Raw genomic sequence first — 20,755 nt, 5'->3', positions numbered from 1 at the left:
CAGGGAGGTTTGCTGGTGTTGTCATTCCTGGTGTTGTCAATCCTGGTGTTGTCAAACTCTGTCATCAACCACTACTCATTGTAATGAACTCTCCCCTCCTGTTGCTGAGCAAACCACAGAGAGTCAAGGATTAGTTCAAATGAGGTCACCTACACTCCTCATAAAGTTTGAGCCCAGCACCTCCAAACCTGACTTGTTCTTCCCAAGTCAGAAAACACCACTACCATTCACTGCTGCTCCCACCTGGAGCGAGCAATGGGCAGCAAGGAAAGGAGTCTTCCTTTCCCCTCTCTGAGCCATCATTCTTAAAAAAAAAAATCAGTTCTTGGATAAGCCTGGGCTGTGGTAGGCTCCCTCTGAATCCTGAGCTGCTACAAGCTGCCACCACACCCCCAGAGAGCAGCAAATCACCTCCACTCCCGGTTTGCAAAGATCGTGGTAGCAGGAGACCAAACTGTCTAAAAGAGCCTGTGGCTTCAGGATCAAGGCTGCCCTTGGTGTTTCCCTCCTGAGCACTCATGAACTCTATCCTCCTCTGTAGGAGGAGGAGTCTGTGTGGGGACAGCCACACTCTGTGGAGCAAAATTTCCCCACAACTAAAAGCCATCAGAAGTCTCCCTGCCTCTTGATGGACCTCCACGAGCTTAAAAAAAGAGCTCTACGTGTGTGTCTGCACGTGTGCCTCTGTGAAAAAGCAAGGGAGAGACTGACTTGCTGCAATGAGCATTTCAAACAAAACAATATAATTACACATACTTTTCCCCCATGAGCAGGATGGGAACTAAACATGTAACATCTGTTGCTTAATGCATTCCTAGATAGCACACAGATATTATGCTGATAAGCATCACTTAAGAACCAAGATAGCAAAGAACAGAAAGTAATGATTGTAGTTACATAAAGAACAGGTCAGATCTTAGTGCGACTTTAAAGCAACCTGGTTTCCACCCCTCCATTTATCATAATGAGAGTAACGCATATAGCAGTGAAGAATTTTAATAGCATTTGAGAGGCAATAATAGCTTCAGAAAGATTACTTTCATTACATGGCTGTACAGCTGTCCCTGCAGAGGGCCACATCACATACCATTTAAATCCTGAATTGAAAAAATATCCTTTGAAAATGAAATGCCTGTATGGATGATCTTGTGCTGTTTGAGGATCTAGACAAGATCAAAATTCACACCTGTTTCAGATCTCTGGCCTTCACCACAGCACAGCTTATACGTGAAAGGCATGACCAAAACTAAGAGGTACCCACCCCAGGCTTCCCACAGGTCAGCCTCTTCCAGTGCACCATGACAGTGCCTCCTATGCTGGGCTCGTCCCTTATTCCCAGCTCCAAGAGGTGGCAGCAGCAGCCCTGCCTTCGGGAAGCCACTCCCGTGAGGGACTGACATCGTCCCCCGCCCTTGGAATGGGAGAAGGACTGACACCCCGGGGAAAAGCAAGTGCTCACCCACCCACTCAGACAACCTCAGCATCTCTAAGCTGACCACCAGCTGCAGTAGGCCTAGCTCTGTAGACAACCATAACATGAGGCACAGGACAGTGTATCAAAAAAACAGAACAAAGTTTTTGCATCTCACAAATTTTTTCATGTTAAAGAAGAGGGGGAAAACTCCTTCTGGGATTGACAAGAGCCCTGAGTTTCTCCTCGTCATTCCCAAGGGAAGCTCGACTACATTGCCCGTTGCAAAAAACCTTTGCAGAAATATCAGCTGCATTGACTGTCTCCAGCCACCCCAGAGACTAAAGGTTGAAACCAAAGTCACAGATGTCAGTAAAAGAACAAAGAAAAGAGACACAAATATGGTCCTTCTCTCAGATATAGTACAACCTCAACAGAACTAACATACAATGGGAAAAAGAACGAAGAGAGCCAGGAGCAGACAAAAGCTCCTTGCATCCTGGGACAAAAAAAACATTGCACCAGTTCTCATCCCACTGCAGAGGTAAGACCTTCAACTGAGCGCATCAACAATGGTGTGTCACTAAGCAGGGTCCTGTCACCCCTGCACATGATGGCTTCTTGTGTTTGGGGGTCTCCTTCTGCACTCACAGGATGCAAAAATATCTGGAGTCTGTATCTATCAAAGCACTGATATAGCCGAGTAAATACAATTCTTGAAATTGTTGGTGAAAGACACAAGCTTTGGCATCTTAGGATGTCTCCAGGCTTATCTTGACCTGTGCTGGTGTTAGTTTACATTTACAATTGCCAGTGGTCAAATAACTTCAGTATAACCTGTTCTGGCTTTATCTCTGTATTACCATATAGGGTAAAATGGCAAGCATAGGTAGTCACTGCATAACAAGAAATAGCCCTTTATGTTAATTGAGGCTGGGCAAAGCTGCTGTGCAACTTTTAAACTTTACCTGGAAACTACTAAGAAGGAGAGAGACTGTAATGAGAAAAAAACATTAAAATAGCCCCAAGCAGACTGCAGGACTGAGGAGGAAGAGACCACCACCACAAATTTTGTGCTTCTCCTGGTGACAACTCAGGACACTGATGACTCACAGAGACAAGCCACCACCTCTCTGCTTGAGGAGGCAAGGTTCAGGGACATCAGAAGGTGAGGACAGCACTGGAGAGGAGGATTAGATATTGCAATTTTTCTTTGTACAGTTCTAAGAGCATTATTACTAATATGGATTTTTCTGTATTAATCTGGATTTTAAGTGTTAGTATCATTGCAACTGGACTATTAATAAACTTATTATGTCCTGATTAAGCTAAGATTTTAATAAAACTTTTGGCTCTGTATGAATATGATGTATTCATCTTGGGACATAACAATATTTTAAGCACAGCATGACAGAAGCAGTCAGAAACCCAAGACTCACTGCCAGGCACTAGCAGAGCAGAGCTGAGAAAGCCTCTCCAGACAGTGACTTCAAAGACATGAGTGAACCCTGCACAAACCTTTTCCCTCAAAACCTACCCTGCCTGGTTTAACTGTTTGAGGATGGCCAGGACAACTCTTGCTCTCACAACAAGAGTTGCAGCTATTTGAGATGCTTCTGCTGGGAATTTTCAAACAAATTCTTTAAACAAGTATCAAGTATCACCTACTCCCAGCTTGTGCCTACATGGTAGGCTACCCCCATCTCTTCTTCTTCTGAACTGTCAGTTCAGCCCTTCATTTATCCAAACTGATTTTTCCCACAAAGTTGCATCTCTCAAAGATCTGTGAGCTGAAATTACAAATGAGAGTGGGATCACTTACACCCAAGGCAGTTCAGAGGCTGACTGTCTTTGACCCGCCTACAATTGGTTTGGGTTTAGAGTCCTCCTGTGAGAAAGTAATTCTGACCGAAGAACTCCATCTGAGGCTAGAAACACGTTTCCAACAAGAGCCACAGCTTGGAAATGAAGAGAGAAACATGCTTCTCACTGCCATCTTCATTATGTTATCCTCTAATGTTTTCTGACCAATCTCTTGCTCCAAGTTTGCAACCTCCCTGTCTGTGCAAGGGGCAGATTGAGAATCACTGAAAGCAGCTGAAAAGTCCCAAAACTGTTACAGAAATTCTCATCTCCCAAAACTCACTGCACCACACAGTCAGAGGCAGAGACCACAGCGACATAGCACCTATGCAAGAAGCCCAGCTAATAAGGAGTAATAGAGACAAGAGAAACCTGAACTGATGCTTGTTAGAAGCTGCAGAGGCTTGAATGGATATGGATTTTATTGTCAAGCTGACCCAGCAAAGCTACTTAGTTTAAATTTTCCTATGCCAAACTTCAGCTGAAATAAATTTTTACCCAAGGAAAGTGTTCATTCTGAGAGCATTTCACTTAGAGATAGGAAAGTGTAGTGTGGGAATACGAAGCTTTTGAACTACTCAGGCTTTAAATAAAGAATAATGTCAGCCTTCTCCTCCACTTTTCGTGAGCTGGCTCCTCACTGTTTGGACAGTACAGTGTTCTTCACTGATATAAGCTCACAACAGCCAATCGAGTGTTTTCTCATAAGACACTATTCTAGAATGAAAAGTGTCACCTGGGATGGAGTTTATTATTTCAGATTTTGGGGGGGTTTCTTCTCATGACTTACAGTCACCTCTACCATACATAACACTCTCCAAAGTCTGTCCTGATTTCCCAAGGACAAAGACAAAACAATTCCAGCCTCTCTTTTCTAGAAGGGGCTGAGGGGAATGGGAATATGGGGAAGGAAAAGTTGGAGAGCTAGCTTTGTTAGAGGCTAGCCACAGTCAGACTGCAAGGAAATTGACTGATTTTCCATGTAGCAACCATATGCAAAGACTCACAGGTCTTTGCAAAGATGCAAAGACTCACAGGTCTCTACCTATTTTCACACATCAAATGTAAAACCTAAACTTTTAAAAAACAAAACTTGTAATAAAACTGAAACTTGGCCAAAAAATACTCTGCTCCCAACAGATGAATCAGGCTTTGACAGATTCCAAGGTCTTTCCCAGTCACAATAGTACATTGCAACATGAGAAAATCATTTGCAGGTTTTCTGGAAATATCTCCTCATCCTTACCACATATCCTAGCAAGAAGTCCCAGACGAAGAGACTCTTTCAGTCAGCAGCTGTGTCCAAACCTGTGTAATTTGATTAAGCTGAGGGCTGTGCAAAGCAGCCAGCGACACAAGACAACTCTTTGCAGGAAGAGATGACTCACATGCTTTACTGGCTACAACAGAGAGAACTGTATGTCCCCTTCCCACTGGATGTACTGTCCTCTCGCCTTTACATCCTGCTCATGACTCCCACCAGTCTAATCCACAGCGACCAAGAGACCTGAGGATTTCAAGGAAGATTCACTTGTGCAGGGAATACAGCCACATGCCTTCTGCTGGCACACTGCACCTCAGAGGGAAGTAAGTGGAACCTCCCAAGGGTGTGCAGCAGCATCTGGGCAAACAGAAATGAAGCAAATAAAGGAAAATAATTTTGCTGCTGCCCAGTATCCAGAGCTGGAGCAGATTTCTCAAACACATCAATTGCCATTCAGGCACAAAAGAAGCAGACAGATATTCAAAGTAGCTCTGCATCCAATGCCAAGAAGGGTCACAAGGCTGGCCTTTCAAAAGGTGTCCACTGTCCTCTTTAATGCTCATCTCTCAGTTTGCAGCACATGTGGGTAAGCAGTGATTCCAATGGGAGTCAGAGACAACAGCAAAAGGAAGTGGGGCATCACTATGGAGGGGACATTTACCGCCCTTCTGTGGAAGCCAGCTTCCTCCCCTGCCCCTACTCTTCTTGTAAATCCATTACAGGTCCTGACAAGCAGCAGCTTCTCCTCTTTCATGTCTTTTCCCTCTGGCCTAAAATGGCTCTTGGCATGGCACTGCCTGTGCCAAACGCAGCGTCCAAGAATCCAGTGTTGATGTAGCTGCTAAAGACATGAGAATTATGTTTGGAAATGATGAAGAAGAGAAAATTATTCCTGTGAGGAAAAGACACTGTTAAAAATAAGTTGTTCTGTGACCAATGGAGTTAATAAGGTGACCTTTCCTACAGTTCTCTTTCCAATCTCCTCCACCCTGATACTGCAGCTGCTTCCAGAATCTGCTACCAGTCTGGCTGGAGATTTGGGTCCTGTGCTATGGCTGGCTTGGAGCAGTATCTGAATTGCTTCATTACCCAGGACATAAGTGCTCCTTCGTCAGCAGCATGTATATTGTGCAGAACTCTGCCTCTGGCTCGTGTGGAACGAGCAGGGAGCAGCAGTAACACAGATCTTTCTGCTCTATCTAGTTGCCAGTTTTCACAAAACTGTAAGCAAATTAAAATCTTGGGCATCTCTTACTAGATGAAAAATATGGTGGAAATCATACTTTTGGGGACATAGTGGGAAAAAAGGAAACAAATAGAGTAAAAAAAAGTAAATGCAACACCTTGTTTCCCTAGGTAATTAGGTTTGAAAATACTGACAAATGACACTACTGTGAACTTTACACACCAATTTAGTACAGGATAACCTGCAGTATCAATTAGGGATACAGTGAAAGTGTGAGGTCATGCTTGCTGCAACCTGTAAAAGATCTTCTGATCTCGTTAAAGTCACTTTCAAGCTAATTTTGAGCAAGTGTAATTGTCAGAAAGGCCAGAGAGGGAAAGGGAAAAAGAAAAAAGAAATGCAGTAATAAAACCTAGGCTGAAAGACAACCTCTAACTGTTAAATTGTGCCTGCTCCTAAAAAGGAAAGGGACACTGCCAGGAGAAATTAAAGTCCCCTCACTCATGAGTGACTCAGTGGGCACTGGGCTGGGTAATTTATCTGCAGGAGGGACCAAGAGATTGCATCCCCACCAGAGGTGTTGTGTGACCCCATCAAAAGGCCACCCTGTTTCCTGGGAATTCTGCTATTCCTGGCCAACAATCTTCTGGAGAAGCTCCAGAGAAAAACAGTTGCAACTTGCAGCACTGCAAAAGAGTGCAATATCTGCTGATTTCTGAGGCTCCTCCATCTCTTTTTTTCTGGGATACTATGGTTTTTCCTGAAACTGTTGGACCTTTATCTTTGAAAAGCAACTCTGAATTGCTGGAAGAGGACATAGCCAAAATCATGTTAGAAAGCCCCACCCTCTGCATCTGCTGCAGTTACCAGTTTTTGCCATGTCTTTTGCTGTTCTGATCCATGGCACAATCAGGAAAAGCAGAATAAGAATAGGGAAGAAACCTTTAGCACTCTTAGCACGTAGCATCAAGACCTGCAGACTGCCAAGTCCACATCAGAAAATATTCTCCCTGACAGGCTGATTTTTTTGTTTCAAATTTTCAAATTTCAATTTTTTTTCAGATTTTATCATGTATTTGCACCTGCTAGTGAATTTTTTCCAGTTATTTCACTCATTTTCATTTCTGTCACTGTAGCCTGTCTATGTAACATCTAAGAAATGAATAGCCCAGTTTAAAGCATCAAAGTTCGATTTATATTTTTGAATTTTCTCATGTTTTGATGAAGAAATTGAGCTGTTATTGAAACCCAAAAGCCAAAAATGCAGAGGAAAAAGGTGACTCTGGTGCCAGCTTCTGTCTTCCTAAAGAATCCTTCTTGAGAAAGGTGTACTCCTTGTTACAGGATGGGAAACTGAGACATTAACCTTCCCACGGAGTTGCCAACAATAACAAAAGAAAAGCATCTTTTCAGGAAGAAAAAGAAAATCTCTTTTTTGTCTTTGTTGTCTCTCTCAGAGGTTTCCTGCCCGTTATTTCCCCATGATGACCTGCCAGCCAGCTCTCATTTTAACCAGAAAACCTAAGCCAGCATAAACACTTGGATTTAAAACCAGCCTTCCTTGATCTGACTCTTTTCTGTGGGTTGTGTTGAGGCATCAGAGAAAAGCTGAGCTGGTGTGGGTTTAGAGGTTTTGTGGCAGTGCAGCTCAGCCAGGGAGGGTTTGCTCCTGAGCTGGGACTTGGGCAGCAGAATTTCTAGATGCAGGGGAAGGAAGAGCCTGTGCCAGATGTAGCTGCAGGACTCCAGTACGTTGCACAGACCACCAGGCAGACACTGTCTTCCTCTAAATATCCAAAAAGGGTGTGTGAGCAGTTCCTCATATGCTGCAGATGGGCTGCAGAGAGAGGAACTGCCACAACCAGCACAGATGGAGGCATGGGAGAGCGTGGATGTGTACAGGGAATGTGCGTCATAGAGTCTAGTAACTTCTGATCCCCCACCAGTCCTTCCCCTTCTCCTGCTCAGGACTGTCCTAAACAGCTTGAAAGTCTCCCTCTGCACAGTCTGAGGCACCACACTTGCTGCTTAACTAGTCATGAAACACCAAAATTTCTTCATGAAAAAAGATGGAGAAAGACATATGCCACATGCACAGTCTGGATTTGGTCCAGACTGTCTGGATTTTCTGCAGGGGCTGAATATCAGCCATGAAAATGCAAACAGGGAGTTTCCACATCTGCCTGTCACAGCTTACCCCTCCACCTTTCCCACCAGGCAAGGGGAACAGAGTCCACAGGCAGGAGTTTCTGCACAAAAGTGGAAGGAAGAGAAGCTGGAAATGGGGAATGATACTGGTTAATTACTTGAAAACACTTGAATGGTGTTGGTCAGTGACCAGGTCTACTTGCCAGGTACAGTAGAAGTAGACACGGCACTCCATGACATGGTTTAGTGGGTGTGGTGGTGTTCAGTTCAAAGGTTGGACTTGATGGTCTTGAAGGGCTTTTCCAGCCTTAATGAATCTGTGATTTATAATTCTATGGCTTTTATATTTCCCACAGGTCCTTAGTGTCCTAAGCACCATGTGCATTCAGTCTGGGGCCATTCTTGGCTCACGGTGCTTGTTAGCAGTTTTGGCAGCTTATAGCAACTCTAGCACATAAGTGGCATTATGATCATCACTTCCTGTAAGCTGAAGGATCTTGTAACACTATAATTAATTTCTTACAGTGCCCCTTTTGCAAACAATATGCATTTATGCAAAGAATAACAACTTCATCTCCCCTTTTAGGAAAAAAAGTTTCCCATGCTCATGTCTGCAAATTTCTTGAGTGAACCATAGAGGTCTGAGAGCACAAGACACAAGCTACAGTCTTAGACCAAGGAGACTGAATCACACATCTCAAAAATTTCCATCCAGCAAAACTGTGTGTCAGACCACTGTCACTGTATGCAAGTACTCAGTCATGGACTCTGCAACACAATAAAGAAAAAGGAGGGAATTGAACTAATTAAAACATCTTAAACCCATCCTTTTACAGACATATTGTGTGGGAACTTAATCACTTATGAAAAACCTGACTTCTTAAGCATACCTTGAGCCTCTCACTGATCCTGTAGCTCAGCATCCTGCAACACTACCTGCTACAACACCCATGTCTCCAGAGCTCCTGCACTGAATCCAACTTTCCCATCAGACTTTCTGCACAGGCTGTGACAAGCTACTTCCCATATTTCACCATCCTCTTTGAATCCAACTCTGAAATGGATCCTCCTCATCTGGGCACTACAAGAGGCTTTGTAGTTTCCTGGAGTTGTAACCTCAGAGGTCCCTTCAGCCTGCACAGAGCCCAATACCTGCAACCAGCTCCTCCTTTGGAAATCATCTGCCAATAGTTTTCAGGTTTTCTCTAGCAGGCCACACCATCCCAGGAGTTCTCCAGCAGAATCCTGTTTGGAAAGAGTGCTATGATCTGATATTCCCTACCAGATTCTTCTGAGGATAAAATCTGAATCCATCACTGCGCAACACAAGTTTCTGGGCAGGATGCTCAAGATTTTATTCCCTGGACATGAAACCTGACGTGAGGTGTGACCATGGGAGGCAGTGAACTGTGGAAAGAAACCTTCCCTTCCTTCTATCTGTGACATCTGAAAACCAAACAACTGTGCCTGCAGTGGCAGCATCCTAATATCAAGCCACCTGTACATCAGCTCTTGCCCTAGTAACTGGTCAGCCTTACAAGTACAGTTGCTTGGAGTGATTTATGAGGTGATTTCAAGTTAGGTTCAGGGGTAAGTTTTGGTTTCATTCCCTCATACACAAGAGGACTCAGTGATCCTAGAGGTCTTTTCCAACCTAAACAATTCTCTGATCCTAAGACAGTCTGCCACAGTTCAGGTATGTATAGGAAGGGAGAGGTGCTTCTTCCATGTGTCAGCAATAGAGGTGGGTACTAAACGCTCTTCTTCACAATTGCAAAACAGAGAAGGGAAAATACTGTGAAAATTTGGGAACAGCACATTTTCATGCAGTAGAGGTGTCCAAGGAATTAGGAGGTGAGACCATGAGGGCTTTGACACAAGGTTGTCCTATTCCTGACCTGGGGAGCATTTGCTCTCTGTGCTACACAACTTTGAGATAAAATACATTCTCCAGAGAAAATACATCACCCTCGGGCTGGGATCCTTCCCACCCAACACTTTGTGTCTGGGGGAGGAGATGCCTCTGCCAGTGGTGCATCTCACAGTGCAAATGGGAACGTGCAGTTTAATTAGAAGCTCATCTCCAAGAGCAGTACTGATGCAGCCATCCCGGCAATTCAATACATGTTCAGATGCAGACAATTACCCTTTGCAGAAGTCCAGATTTGGTCAGATGGCTCAAGACCCAACTATACTTTCCCAAAAGAGGTGGAAAAAATTATGTCTCTGGTATGCAGCAGGACACATGTTCCTGTCTGGAATAAAGCCTGCTTGTTCACTCCCCATTTGTCTTCACTCTGCCTTTGAAGAAGTGTGAGACCCAAAATACCCACTGAACCTGCTAGCCCAGGGTACTGGAAAAACTTCCTTATGGGAAACATAGTCATTATATTTTTTAAAAAAACTAAAAAAAAAAAAAAAAAAAAAAAAAAGGAAAAAGTTTTGCATTCCTCTGCAAATACAACCCCAGGCCAAGCTCTGGTCAGATAAACCGGGTCCTGGTGTCCTGAGCTCTGGGTGTGAAACTCCTCAGGACAGGAATACTTCCCAAAATGTGAGAAAAAAAGAGAAAAAACATCCCTGGCCAGGTATGCTGGGAAGAAGGAGCCAAGAGGTTTTAGTAACTGATAAGAACTGCCTTGCATGGTGCATGGCTGCACAGAGATGCAGCCCCTTCTCCCTAACTTCTCCTGCTCTGCTCCTTTCCAGTCAACCCACAGAGCACAGGACTGTGTCCACCAAATGACAGCTCAAATCCCCACCTTCCCTCCACCCTACAAAATCACCAGCCTGTTGAGCAAAATTCCTGCATGTCCATCTCCCTGTTTCAGATCTCCTACAGGTTTTCTGTCTGCCACCAGGCTTTCTGGCTGGCTCAGCATTTTGGGAAAGAACCAAAACTTCAGAGGAGAGAGAGGGAATGGCAGGACATGGTCAATTTTCCACTGACTGGGAAACAAAGACAGTGGTCTGAGCCCTCTTGGCTATACAAAGGAGGAGATCAAGGCTGTTGTTGACATGGTGGGTATTGAGGGTGAGGAAGGCAGCTTTAACCATGCAGAGCCGTGAGTGTCTGTGTCTCTGGTGGCTAAAGTATCTGCAAGATCTAAGGGAGGCTCTGGTATTTACATGTCTGCATGTGCAACGTCTGTGTAGGAGTAGGGTTTGTATATATTATAAGGAGAAGCTGCAGATGGAAACAACCCAGTTTGGTGTCTAAGGCCTGTTTCAGAGCCCATTAAAATCAGCAGGAGGAATTCCTCACAGTGATGGGTTTTGGCTACGTCTCTCCTTGCCCCTCCCCAACATGCCCATGACCTCAAGGGCTCCTGCTTGCTGCATAGCCTCAATTAAACCCTGTGAGCAGGGGGGCTTCCCGTGTTCCCCAGAGTGGCTGCTTCACAGGGGATCTCTGGACATGCCCCCAGCTCTGCTGTCACACCCTGCAGATACTGAGAGGCAAGTGTTGATCATTCATCACTCCTTGCTCAAGATACCAAGATGCCATTGCTTGATTTGGTTTGGTAAATTGGCATCACCAGGGACATACTGAACACACTTCAGCATCATCTCCCTCCTCAGAAGTCAGATTTGAGATCAGGAAGGCTCACCATCTTATCACCTTCCTCCAGTCTATCACATTTCTCCCAGCTCTGCCTGAACTGTCTTTAACCTGTCTGCATCCATTTCTGAAAGGTATTCATTCTAAATTTCAGACATCAAAAGCTGATGAACCCTTTGGTCTAATGGCTGCATTCTGTGCACAGTGATTGTGTTGCTTTGTCTCCCTTGGTTTTGTCAGGTTATTGCTGAATCCCATGTATAGAAGAGCCCTTTAAGATCTTATCATTTCCACATAAGTGTGGTAATAGCCTGTAAACAAGGAACATCTCTGCCTTTCTTTTTAGTGAAATCAGAGGTTTATGCTCCTGAAGACTTTCATTATAAGACATTTTATTTCATGTTTTCCATTTGTAACAGCATTTTAAAATGTGGATGCTGGAATAGGACCAAGCACAAGGGTAAAGTCATAAAGACGCAGGATTGTTTCCACTCGTCACTCCATCATTTATGCAGCCACAGATTGCAACAGCTTTGTTTGCCACAACACTGAGTTAGAGGTCCAAATTAAGCTGCTTCTCCTTTCTGCACCACAAACCCTTGTCAGAAATATTGCTGTCTGCTCTCCACCTTGTCCTCCCTGAAATACTTCCCCAGCACCATGGCTCTCTGGATGTGTATCACCCAAGTCTTGACCAGGCTGAACAGATCCATTCAGCTTTTCCATCCTGATAACATCACAGGTCGGAGTGGAATGAACAGAAAGAGAAAGGTTGAGCCATTGAAGTGGATCGAGATCTGCCATGGGGGTGCCATGGACAGTAATGTAATGTAATGTTCCGCATGAGCATGCAGGAGATGTGTTCAGGGATAATGTACTTACATAGATAAAGAATTTTTTTAATTCCAGGATGTTATCAGATCTGGAAAAATGCTGAAGGAGTGGGTCGCTGCAGTATCAGTGTATTGCTACACCACAAAGAGGGAGCTGTGTTCCTTCTCTAACGTCGGTGCTGTAATTGTACAGCCTCTGCAAATAATTAACTGAGTCTAACCAGACTCTTTCCCTGCATTAAATCTGTATTATCAGTTCACTCCCCACCCCAAAAAATTAATTTTCACTCTCAAACCCACACCCCTTTATTATAATAGATAACATGAAATTTTATCCCAAATAATTTGGAGGGAATACTAGGAAGAAAGGAGTTTCAGTCTGCTTGGGAAGAAGTGAAATTCTGGGGAGAAAAAAACTACAAGAACATTCAGTCCCCTTGCCGCAAGTTATAAGCTGATCAGATATACATTCATGCATGCACATGTAGGCATAGTCATCTCACTACTGCCACATCTTATGGTCTGGTTTCAGCAGCCAAGGCTTTCCTAGCATTGAATCAGGAGATGAAATTGCATTGCTTGATCCTGGGAACTCCATGCCCAAAACACTGCACTGTGAGCTGGGGCTATTAGGGGCAGACACAACCATGAACTTTGCTTAACAGTCCTGTAGTCTGCTCCAGAAGTGGGCCATTCATCTGGGAACAGACACACAAGAAGATGCTGAAGTTTGCTAACACCCCTCCTTCACTGTATACCCCAGCATTTCCCAGAGCTCCCACCACTTCATCTTTAAGTCTACAGCAGGTACTACCTCCCAGGTATGGCAGTGCTGCCTGATGAGGTGTTTTTCTTCAGTGTTTTTTTTTGTGATACAAGCTCAAGAATACCCATGAGGCAAGGGGTAGCTGGGGCAGAACAGCCAGGGGGTGGCGAATGTAGAAGTGGGGAGGCTACACAAGGTGTGGGTGTAGTTCCGCCAACAGAAGAGAAAAAGGCATTGAGCTGAAGCTTCCCATTAGTTGGACTCCCAGCAGTCTGTCACCATGGAAAGCTATCTATTTTATGAAATTAAATGTTCCCAACATAAGCATTTATTCCAGATAATCATGAAACTTAAGACTAAATGGGAGAGTGTCTGGTAAGGCAAGAAGAACAACCATGAGGAGAAAATCTCCTGCCAGAAGCAGGTTGCTTATTGCAGTAACTTATCTCCGAAGCAAATACTATTTCACAGCTGCCTAGGGGCACAAGCAGCCCTCTGAGCTGAGGCACTCCTCCTACTTAGACAAATAAGATACAAGGGATGGAAAAAGGGGCAAGTGACCTTTCTACTCAGAGTGAACCTCCCAAGAACTCATCTCCAGTCCTTTTCAGAGCCTGGAAAAGTGGCTTTGTAAGTTGCCACTTATACTGAGATAGTGGATGTAGACTCTAGGGCTGTCTTGAGAGCTCCCACTTCCTGTGCAGGGTCTGAAGACCTCACACAGTCTCATGTGGTCCCAGTGTGGACAAAGCAGTGAGAGAATGCAACACAAAACCAACCACAATTGAACTGATGAAGCTTTAAATGAGATTATATAAAGGAGGAAACAAAATAAGTGTAAGTGCTGTCTTTATTCTGTGAAAATATAAAAGAAGAGCTAATCAGAAAACAAAATCCCCATACAGAAGAAGCTACCGCGAACAGGACTAAGTTGCACACCACTGCTGGAGTTTGCTGTGGGTTTTGCTCAACCCAGCACTACTGAGAGTCAGAAAAGTACCTTCTCCAAGATGAATCCTGACAGGACAGGAAGGATGGTTGTGTGTGGAGAGGCAACCCCAGCAAACACCACACTGTGCAAAGCAGAAGCGGGTCTGCATTGGAACCGTTTCAACTTTATGTCCATCATCCCCAGGCTGTTTTTTCCATCTCCTACCATACTGCATTCAGAAATGGTGGTGCAGCCCTTCATGGCAGCTTTCAGAGACAGTCCACCTATGCAGGGGAAATACAAGAAATACATGCATCAGGGGATCCAATCCCCAACATTATTCCCACCCTGGCCTGTGCAGTCCCCATTTCCAATCCAAGAACTGCCCATTTGTTACATCCAGTTGGTTCCAAACCTGCCAGCCCTGTCTGTTCCCATCCCCTGAAAAAAGGTGAGGAAACAGCAAGGCCATCTTTGTTGACTTCAAATACAAACAGTTTAAGATTTGTCTTCTTTCTTTCTGCTGAATAAAGATGACCTTCAAAACTTCTAAGTATTTCAATTTAAAAAGTGAAAATTTCTTAAGTAGTTATCTTTCTCATGTTAAAAGATTCTTCTGCCCAAACTTTGGCTTCCTAAAGAAACCAGGGCTGTGTAACAGTACTCCAGGTATTCATTGTCTCCTCCTCTCTCTGACCCTCTCATGACATTCGAACTGGATGACTTTCTCTCAGTCAGATTTGACATGGAGCTGAGAAGTCTCAAAGACAATACAGCCTGAGCCATCTATTAAGAGGAATTCATTCTCAAAGGCTTTATAGGATTTTAGCCAAACCAAGAGAGAAACCTACTGACAAGCCCACTGAAACCTGAACTTGTCCTTTGCCACCACTGGAGCATTTCCCAGAGGAGGAGACCTGAGCAGGTGCTGAGTGCCTAACTCCCCGTTCAGATATTCTTGCTCCTGTTGCTTGCTTTTGCTAATGCTGCTCATGTTTCTCTGCTGTGTAGGTTATGGAGGTCTGGAATACTTTGTCAGACAATTTTATCTCAAATACAAATAATGTGTAAAGGTACTTCATTAGCTCCTCACCTTCCTGTGCTGCCCTACACTGCTGCTTCCTCTGCACAGTTTATCACACTGCACAGGCCTTTTCCACTCACAGAGGCTGATCAATCAAGTCAAGACAAGTTAGGAGCATTTTTTATTTCAGTGGTACACTGAATTAATTTTGCCACTCTTTCCATTGCTGTGACTAAGAAAATTCCTGTTTTCCTTCATGTTGTCTCTGTGAAACATGATCTAATTTAGGGTTTGGACAGCACATTAATAAAGTCTGCAGCAAGGACCTTCAGGCATCACATCATCAGCTAGCAATGTTATCAACTCAAAGGAACTTCATCCATATAACCATTTACAAGATAATTGTTTTTCAATCGGCTTCTACAGCTGGTGTTGCTGCCCTTTATTTCCATGGGTTTTTTCCTGCCTGGTGGAACACAGATGTGACTGTCATGAAAGGTGGAAGTCTTTTACCTGTAGCAGGGGCAGAAATGAGAGTGACCAGGAAAATTGCTGTCTACTTTCCTGTCTCTAATTACAGGATCTGAGGTGGGAAAAAGATTTCTGAAGGAGCTGTTCAAAGGCTGGACTTCATGGGGAAGGACTTGTCCCTGGCTTTCCTCATGCAGAAGCGCCGCTGCAACAGTGTCTTGTCCCCAGTGGCTGGTATTACCCCATGGGAAAGCCAGTGTTTCCACAAAGCTCCATCTGAACCTCCACTGAGCTGGCAACTGGCTTAGATCCAGATTCACCCTCATACATCCTAGCTAGGGCCAGCAGGTTCAGGGCCTTGGTCAGGTTTGTTACACACCCGTGTACCAGATTGCCCCAGGAAACCAGTTCCACTCTTGGTCTCAGTTATGCCATGCTATGAGGAATTCCAGCAATTATTCATGCATGATAGGGCAGAAGGAAGGAAAAACAAAGCCTGCCCTTTGATCATCTTGAAATTCTCAGTTTTCAACTTCAAGTTCCTTGTCTCTTCCTCTCTTTATTTCACATCTTTTGCCCATTTTTATGTCAGCAGTGCTTTATCTTAGGCTAGTTTCACCCATTTTACCAAGCAGAAGAAAAACGGCCCCAAATAAAAGGCAGTTACCAGCATTCATTAACCCAGCAAGGTCAACACATTGGTCTTCAGATCCAGTGCAGTTTACGACTTCATTACCACACTGAAAGGAGTCCACGCTGTAGCAGGCAGGACACTGGTATCCATTGGGCACATCATTATCTGGTGGCACTGGAATGAAAGACATGAGCTGTAGCTGGTTTCAATGAGGGAATGAGGGGAATAACCCAGGTGATGGCTTAGCCTGGAAGGCATAACCTTGGGATGGATCAGACAGAGAGGGGATGGGCTATGAGGAAAAAAAAGAGCTTACATGACACAGAGGTGGTCCGACAGTCATCGCCCGTGCAGCAAACCAAGTGGCTCTTTGCTTTCACCTTCCCATAGTTCACGGTGACAGGGCCAAGGTGGCAGATGTGGGCTGGCAGGCAGGACTTGATGGATGAAGAGATGGCCATCCCCCCTGTCATGAAGTAGAAGGCAGTGCCAAGTTGTTCAACACAAAGTAACTCCGTTCCCCTCCTGCTAGTTCCTGTACCAACTTCTAGGCAGCTGTCCCGGGGCCTGAGAGGGACCCCTAAACCCCCTGAGAAGCATCACCAGTGAGCCAGGACATCCCATCTGCAGAGATTATGGTGTGACACATGCCTCTGACCCACAGCACAGGCTTGCTCAGCCTGTGTATGGTCTGCAGAGCGCATAGTCCATCACAGCCACAAGTATCTTGGCACAGGCAAGCCTGGTCTACCCCATCAGCCAAGACCAAGAGGTGTAAAGGGGAGCAGAAGAGCTAAATTGAGTCTGCTGAGGTGCTTGAAGGATGAAGGGAGGGTGCACTAGCAGAAGAAGACAGGCACTGGAGCTGCCAACAACAAAGCTGGTAGGATATGAGCCAGCCTCCAGCCTAAAAGGCAACAAGCACATCACTAAGGTTGAGCAACCACCGAGGCCATGCCTCTAACACAACTGAGTGTCCTGCTGTGTCAGGACTCAGCACCAGCTTTGACTTATCAACCACGGTTTCCATGGTTACTGATTGACAACATCTCCTGTGAGGACAAGCTGAAAGGGTTGGAGTTGTTCAGCTTGGAGAAGAGCAGGCTCCAAGGTGACCTTATAGCAACTTCCAGTGCCTAAAGGGCTCCAAGAGAGCTGGAGAGGGGCTTTTGACAAGGACATGGACTAATAGGACTAGAGGGAATGGCTTCAGACTGAAAGAGGGTAGATTAAGATTACATTAAGAAGAAATTCTTGACAATGAGGGTGGTGAGAAACTGGAACAAGTTGCCAAGGGAAGCTGTGGATGTCTCCCATCTCTGGCAGTGTTCAAGGCCAGGCTGGATGGGGCTCTGAGCAACTTGTTCTAGTGGAACATTCTCCCTGCCCAGGGCAGGGGGGTTGAAAATAGATGATCTTCAAGGTTTCTTCCAACCTAAACTGATTGATGATGATGATTACAATGATATAGTGATAGCTCAGCCCTGGTGGCATGGCATGGTTGCATGGTGTCCCCATCCCTGCTCGAGGATGGGCATACTTCTTTCTCCACAAATCATCAGTGCACCCCCAGTACTAGAGTCAGTAGTTTAGTGTAGGTCATGGTTCAGCCTCTCAGCCTCTTGACTCAACTATTCACCTTAGCCAGAATTAAAAGCCAGTGTCTCCTCCCACTATGAGGCTTTGGTCCCTCCCTCCACAACTAAGAATCAAACCCTCCCAGCAGGAAACTGCTTCTCAAAATAGAGGAATAAAGAGCTTTTCTTGTCCCAGACTATACTGATCTCTGAGACCTCTGTCAGTAAAAGGAAAATGAACAGATTATCCAAGGATGGACCATACTACCAGTGACAAAAGTGGGGAGAGAGAAAAGTGCCCCAGCCAGCCTCACTCTGAAAGCCACACTGGCACACATAGAGGATGTCTTACCTATTAGGACCTCATGCAGAATAATGCCACAGGTGTCTTCAGCACCAGTGCAGGTTTTCATGGGGCCAGAGCAGCTTTTTCCCATGCTGTGACAAATCTCACACTGGAGGCAGGTCCCTGGGGAGAAGAGGACACATTCCTGAGCAGCAGTCATAAGGGATCTCACTTCTCCTTTTGCTGATGTTTGATTTCAGCACTGATCAGCACTTTCCATATTTCTCTTCTCTCATTTTTCCTATTTCATTGTGCAATATGTGTTAGGGTTTTCCTGGACTTGCTGATGGCAGCAGCCCTACAAATCCCTTCATCCTGGCAGGCACTCAAGTGTCCCTGAATTCACAGACCCCAAATTCTCTCTTTGCAGTGAACAAGGGCACCCGAGTGCCTGGGGAATAAGAGCTGCCAGCAGGTACTGACTGTACTCTGTACAAACTGGAGACTCCCTTTGTAAGCATTATCTCTTCGTATATCTCTTTGTGGGCATTAGGGGAAACCACTTCAACAGATACCTGCTGGAATACTTTAAGCAGACCAGAATATCAGATGGTCAGCAGAAAACACTTAGAAAGGAATAGCATGTATTTCAACAGAAGACAAACAGTATCTGTTCCATGACACACACCCACAAGGGTCCAGCATGTAGATTAACAGGTCCAGGACATATGTCACTTCCCTAAACCCAGGTGCCAAACAAGACACCTTGCAGTGGCTGTGGCATCTACTTGGAGTGGCCGGTGTGACCCAAGACCTCCAAGACAGCTGCGCTTTTCTGGAGCAGAGCTGAAGGACAGTTGAGTTGACATTATGTCTAAAATGTCACACAACCCTGGACATGAGTAAAATAAATGAGCCTGGATATTGATTCAGCTGACCAAAAGTCTGGCTGCCTCAGAGTAACCTGAACCACTCTGATGACTGTCCTGGCTGCACCACCTGTGAGCACCACAGAAAACCAGACTGCAGGCTCACGTTGTAAATGCCAACACCCTCATCAGCACATGGGCACGTTGGCCCACAAGACCAAAGACCCCCAAGACTGGTCACCCTCTCCCCTCTGCAGTGCCAATCCGCCAAGATGGATTATGGCTCAGACAGCAGCGATAGCCTCACACACAAAGCATCCCGTTCCCAGCCTCTTCCATGTCTCATAACCCCGCAGGTCCCAGTGGAAAACTCACCTGGGTCCAGGAAAGCCAGGAGGAAGCTGAGTCCAAGGGATACTCTCATGCTGTGGGATGTAAGCACAGGGAGATGCCAAGTCTTGCCCAACACAGCACTGTGTGCCACGAGGGCTTTATAAACTGGAAGGAAAGGGGATGTTTTGGGGAAGTGGAAGTTGGGGAAGTTCTCTGAAGAATATATATACTGCTGAGCACTAACACCAGTGTTCGCTTTTTCTTTTAAAATGCAGGTTTTTCCTTTTTTCTTCACACCAGTGATGCTGTTTGTCTTTCCCCTGTTCAGAGTGAGCAGCCCATGGGGTAAGACTGGCTTTCCTGGCGGTATCAGGCATGTCTCTGGTGCAGACTTTGAGCATTGTTCAGCCTCTGCCATCCATATGAATGATGGAGAATAAACCATTTGAAAAGCCCTGTTGTGTTCTCACTGTTAGGCCCAAAGAAGCAAAGTATAGCAAAGACCAGCCGGGAAATTCCCTTGTGGCTGAGTTTTTCATGGCTGGTTTCCCATCTCATCATTCCCATCATAGCGTCAGGGGCTCTCATGCCCAGAGTACAGCAGGAAAGCAGACAGTGTCAGAGCAGTGAGCTTCCTCTCCAAGCCACAGTGCAGCTTCAGTTTGCAAAATGACTGCCAAGGCACAACTTGGAGCAGGCTCGGTCAAGGATTCTTGGGGTTGAATATGTCAGAGCAGCAATGCCAGTACTCCAGCATTTGGGATTTGATAATAAACACTGGGAAGTTGATAAGAAAGCATCCTATTGTCCTTCTGGGCTTTAAATTAAACCAAGTCAGCAAAGAGAAAGCATTGATGTGGCTCTGAGACAGCCTGGTCACAGATTAAGTAAGGTTATAGCAGGTTTTCCATGCCCTGGCATCTCATGATGGGCTAATGACAAGCAGCAGTGACCAATTTGCCATTGGCTCACAGGTTCCCAGTCTCATGTGCAGGTTTTATCAGGATGTGCTGCCTGATTGAAACCATACTCTACCCTGAAGATATCCTCTTGTCCTGCACCATACTGGACACAGACCTTCCAGGACTTTTTTTGCATTGACAGCCAGGAAGAACTGAAGTGCCCACAAGCCCCCTTCCCATTTGAAACTAACCTCTTCAAAGGACAGTGGTCTTTTGATATTTACCAGTATATTGAGTAGTCCAGTGGGACCACTTCTTAGCTAAGTGCTAAGAGAATGGGAATCACACTGGGTGAGGGCTTTAGTCCCCCATTGTCCATAAAGCTGATATCACAAGGAAACAAGGGAGAGTTATATCTTCACCCTGAAATTCTTTTTCAGGTTAGAAATAGTCTCATGCCACAGTAGATATGTTAAAATGAAATCAAAGTCCTGACTGCAGCCTGTTCAGGATTAAAATTAATTTCTTATGGTCTTAAACCTCAGACAGAATAAAACCATGTCCCCAGGCAGTTTGGGGTACCTAGGTTGGGGTGATTCTGCCATTTGGCTACATATGGGACTGCAGATACAGATAGGGAGATGAGACAATGTGACTCTCTCTGGTGATTTTAATTTCATGCCCTTTCATTTAAG

The 20,755-nt window shown here is 45.2% G+C and overlaps 1 protein-coding gene across 1 annotated transcript; it reads right to left on the bottom strand.

The window, feature by feature from the left end:
* Positions 1 to 13,865: 13,865 nt before the first annotated feature.
* Positions 13,866 to 19,328, bottom strand: LOC121664963 (phospholipase A2 inhibitor subunit gamma B-like). The gene is made up of 5 exons (XM_042028739.1): positions 19,201 to 19,328; positions 18,023 to 18,139; positions 16,410 to 16,559; positions 16,127 to 16,267; positions 13,866 to 14,248 (listed from the first exon to the last, which is right to left on the bottom strand). Exons 1-5 carry the CDS (start codon positions 19,247 to 19,249, stop codon positions 14,022 to 14,024), a joined length of 684 nt encoding a protein of 227 aa, XP_041884673.1. The 5' UTR covers positions 19,250 to 19,328; the 3' UTR covers positions 13,866 to 14,021.
* Between the last annotated feature and the right edge of the window lie 1,427 nt (positions 19,329 to 20,755).

The sequence above is a fragment of the Corvus kubaryi genome, unplaced genomic scaffold (genome assembly GCF_017639235.1).
Source record: "Corvus kubaryi isolate FWS band 111438036 unplaced genomic scaffold, C.kubaryi_AGA036_p1.0 37308, whole genome shotgun sequence".
Classification (NCBI taxonomy): domain Eukaryota; kingdom Metazoa; phylum Chordata; class Aves; order Passeriformes; family Corvidae; genus Corvus; species Corvus kubaryi.
The sequence above is the reverse complement of the archived record's forward strand: the minus strand, read 5'-3'. Positions and strand labels throughout refer to the sequence as shown.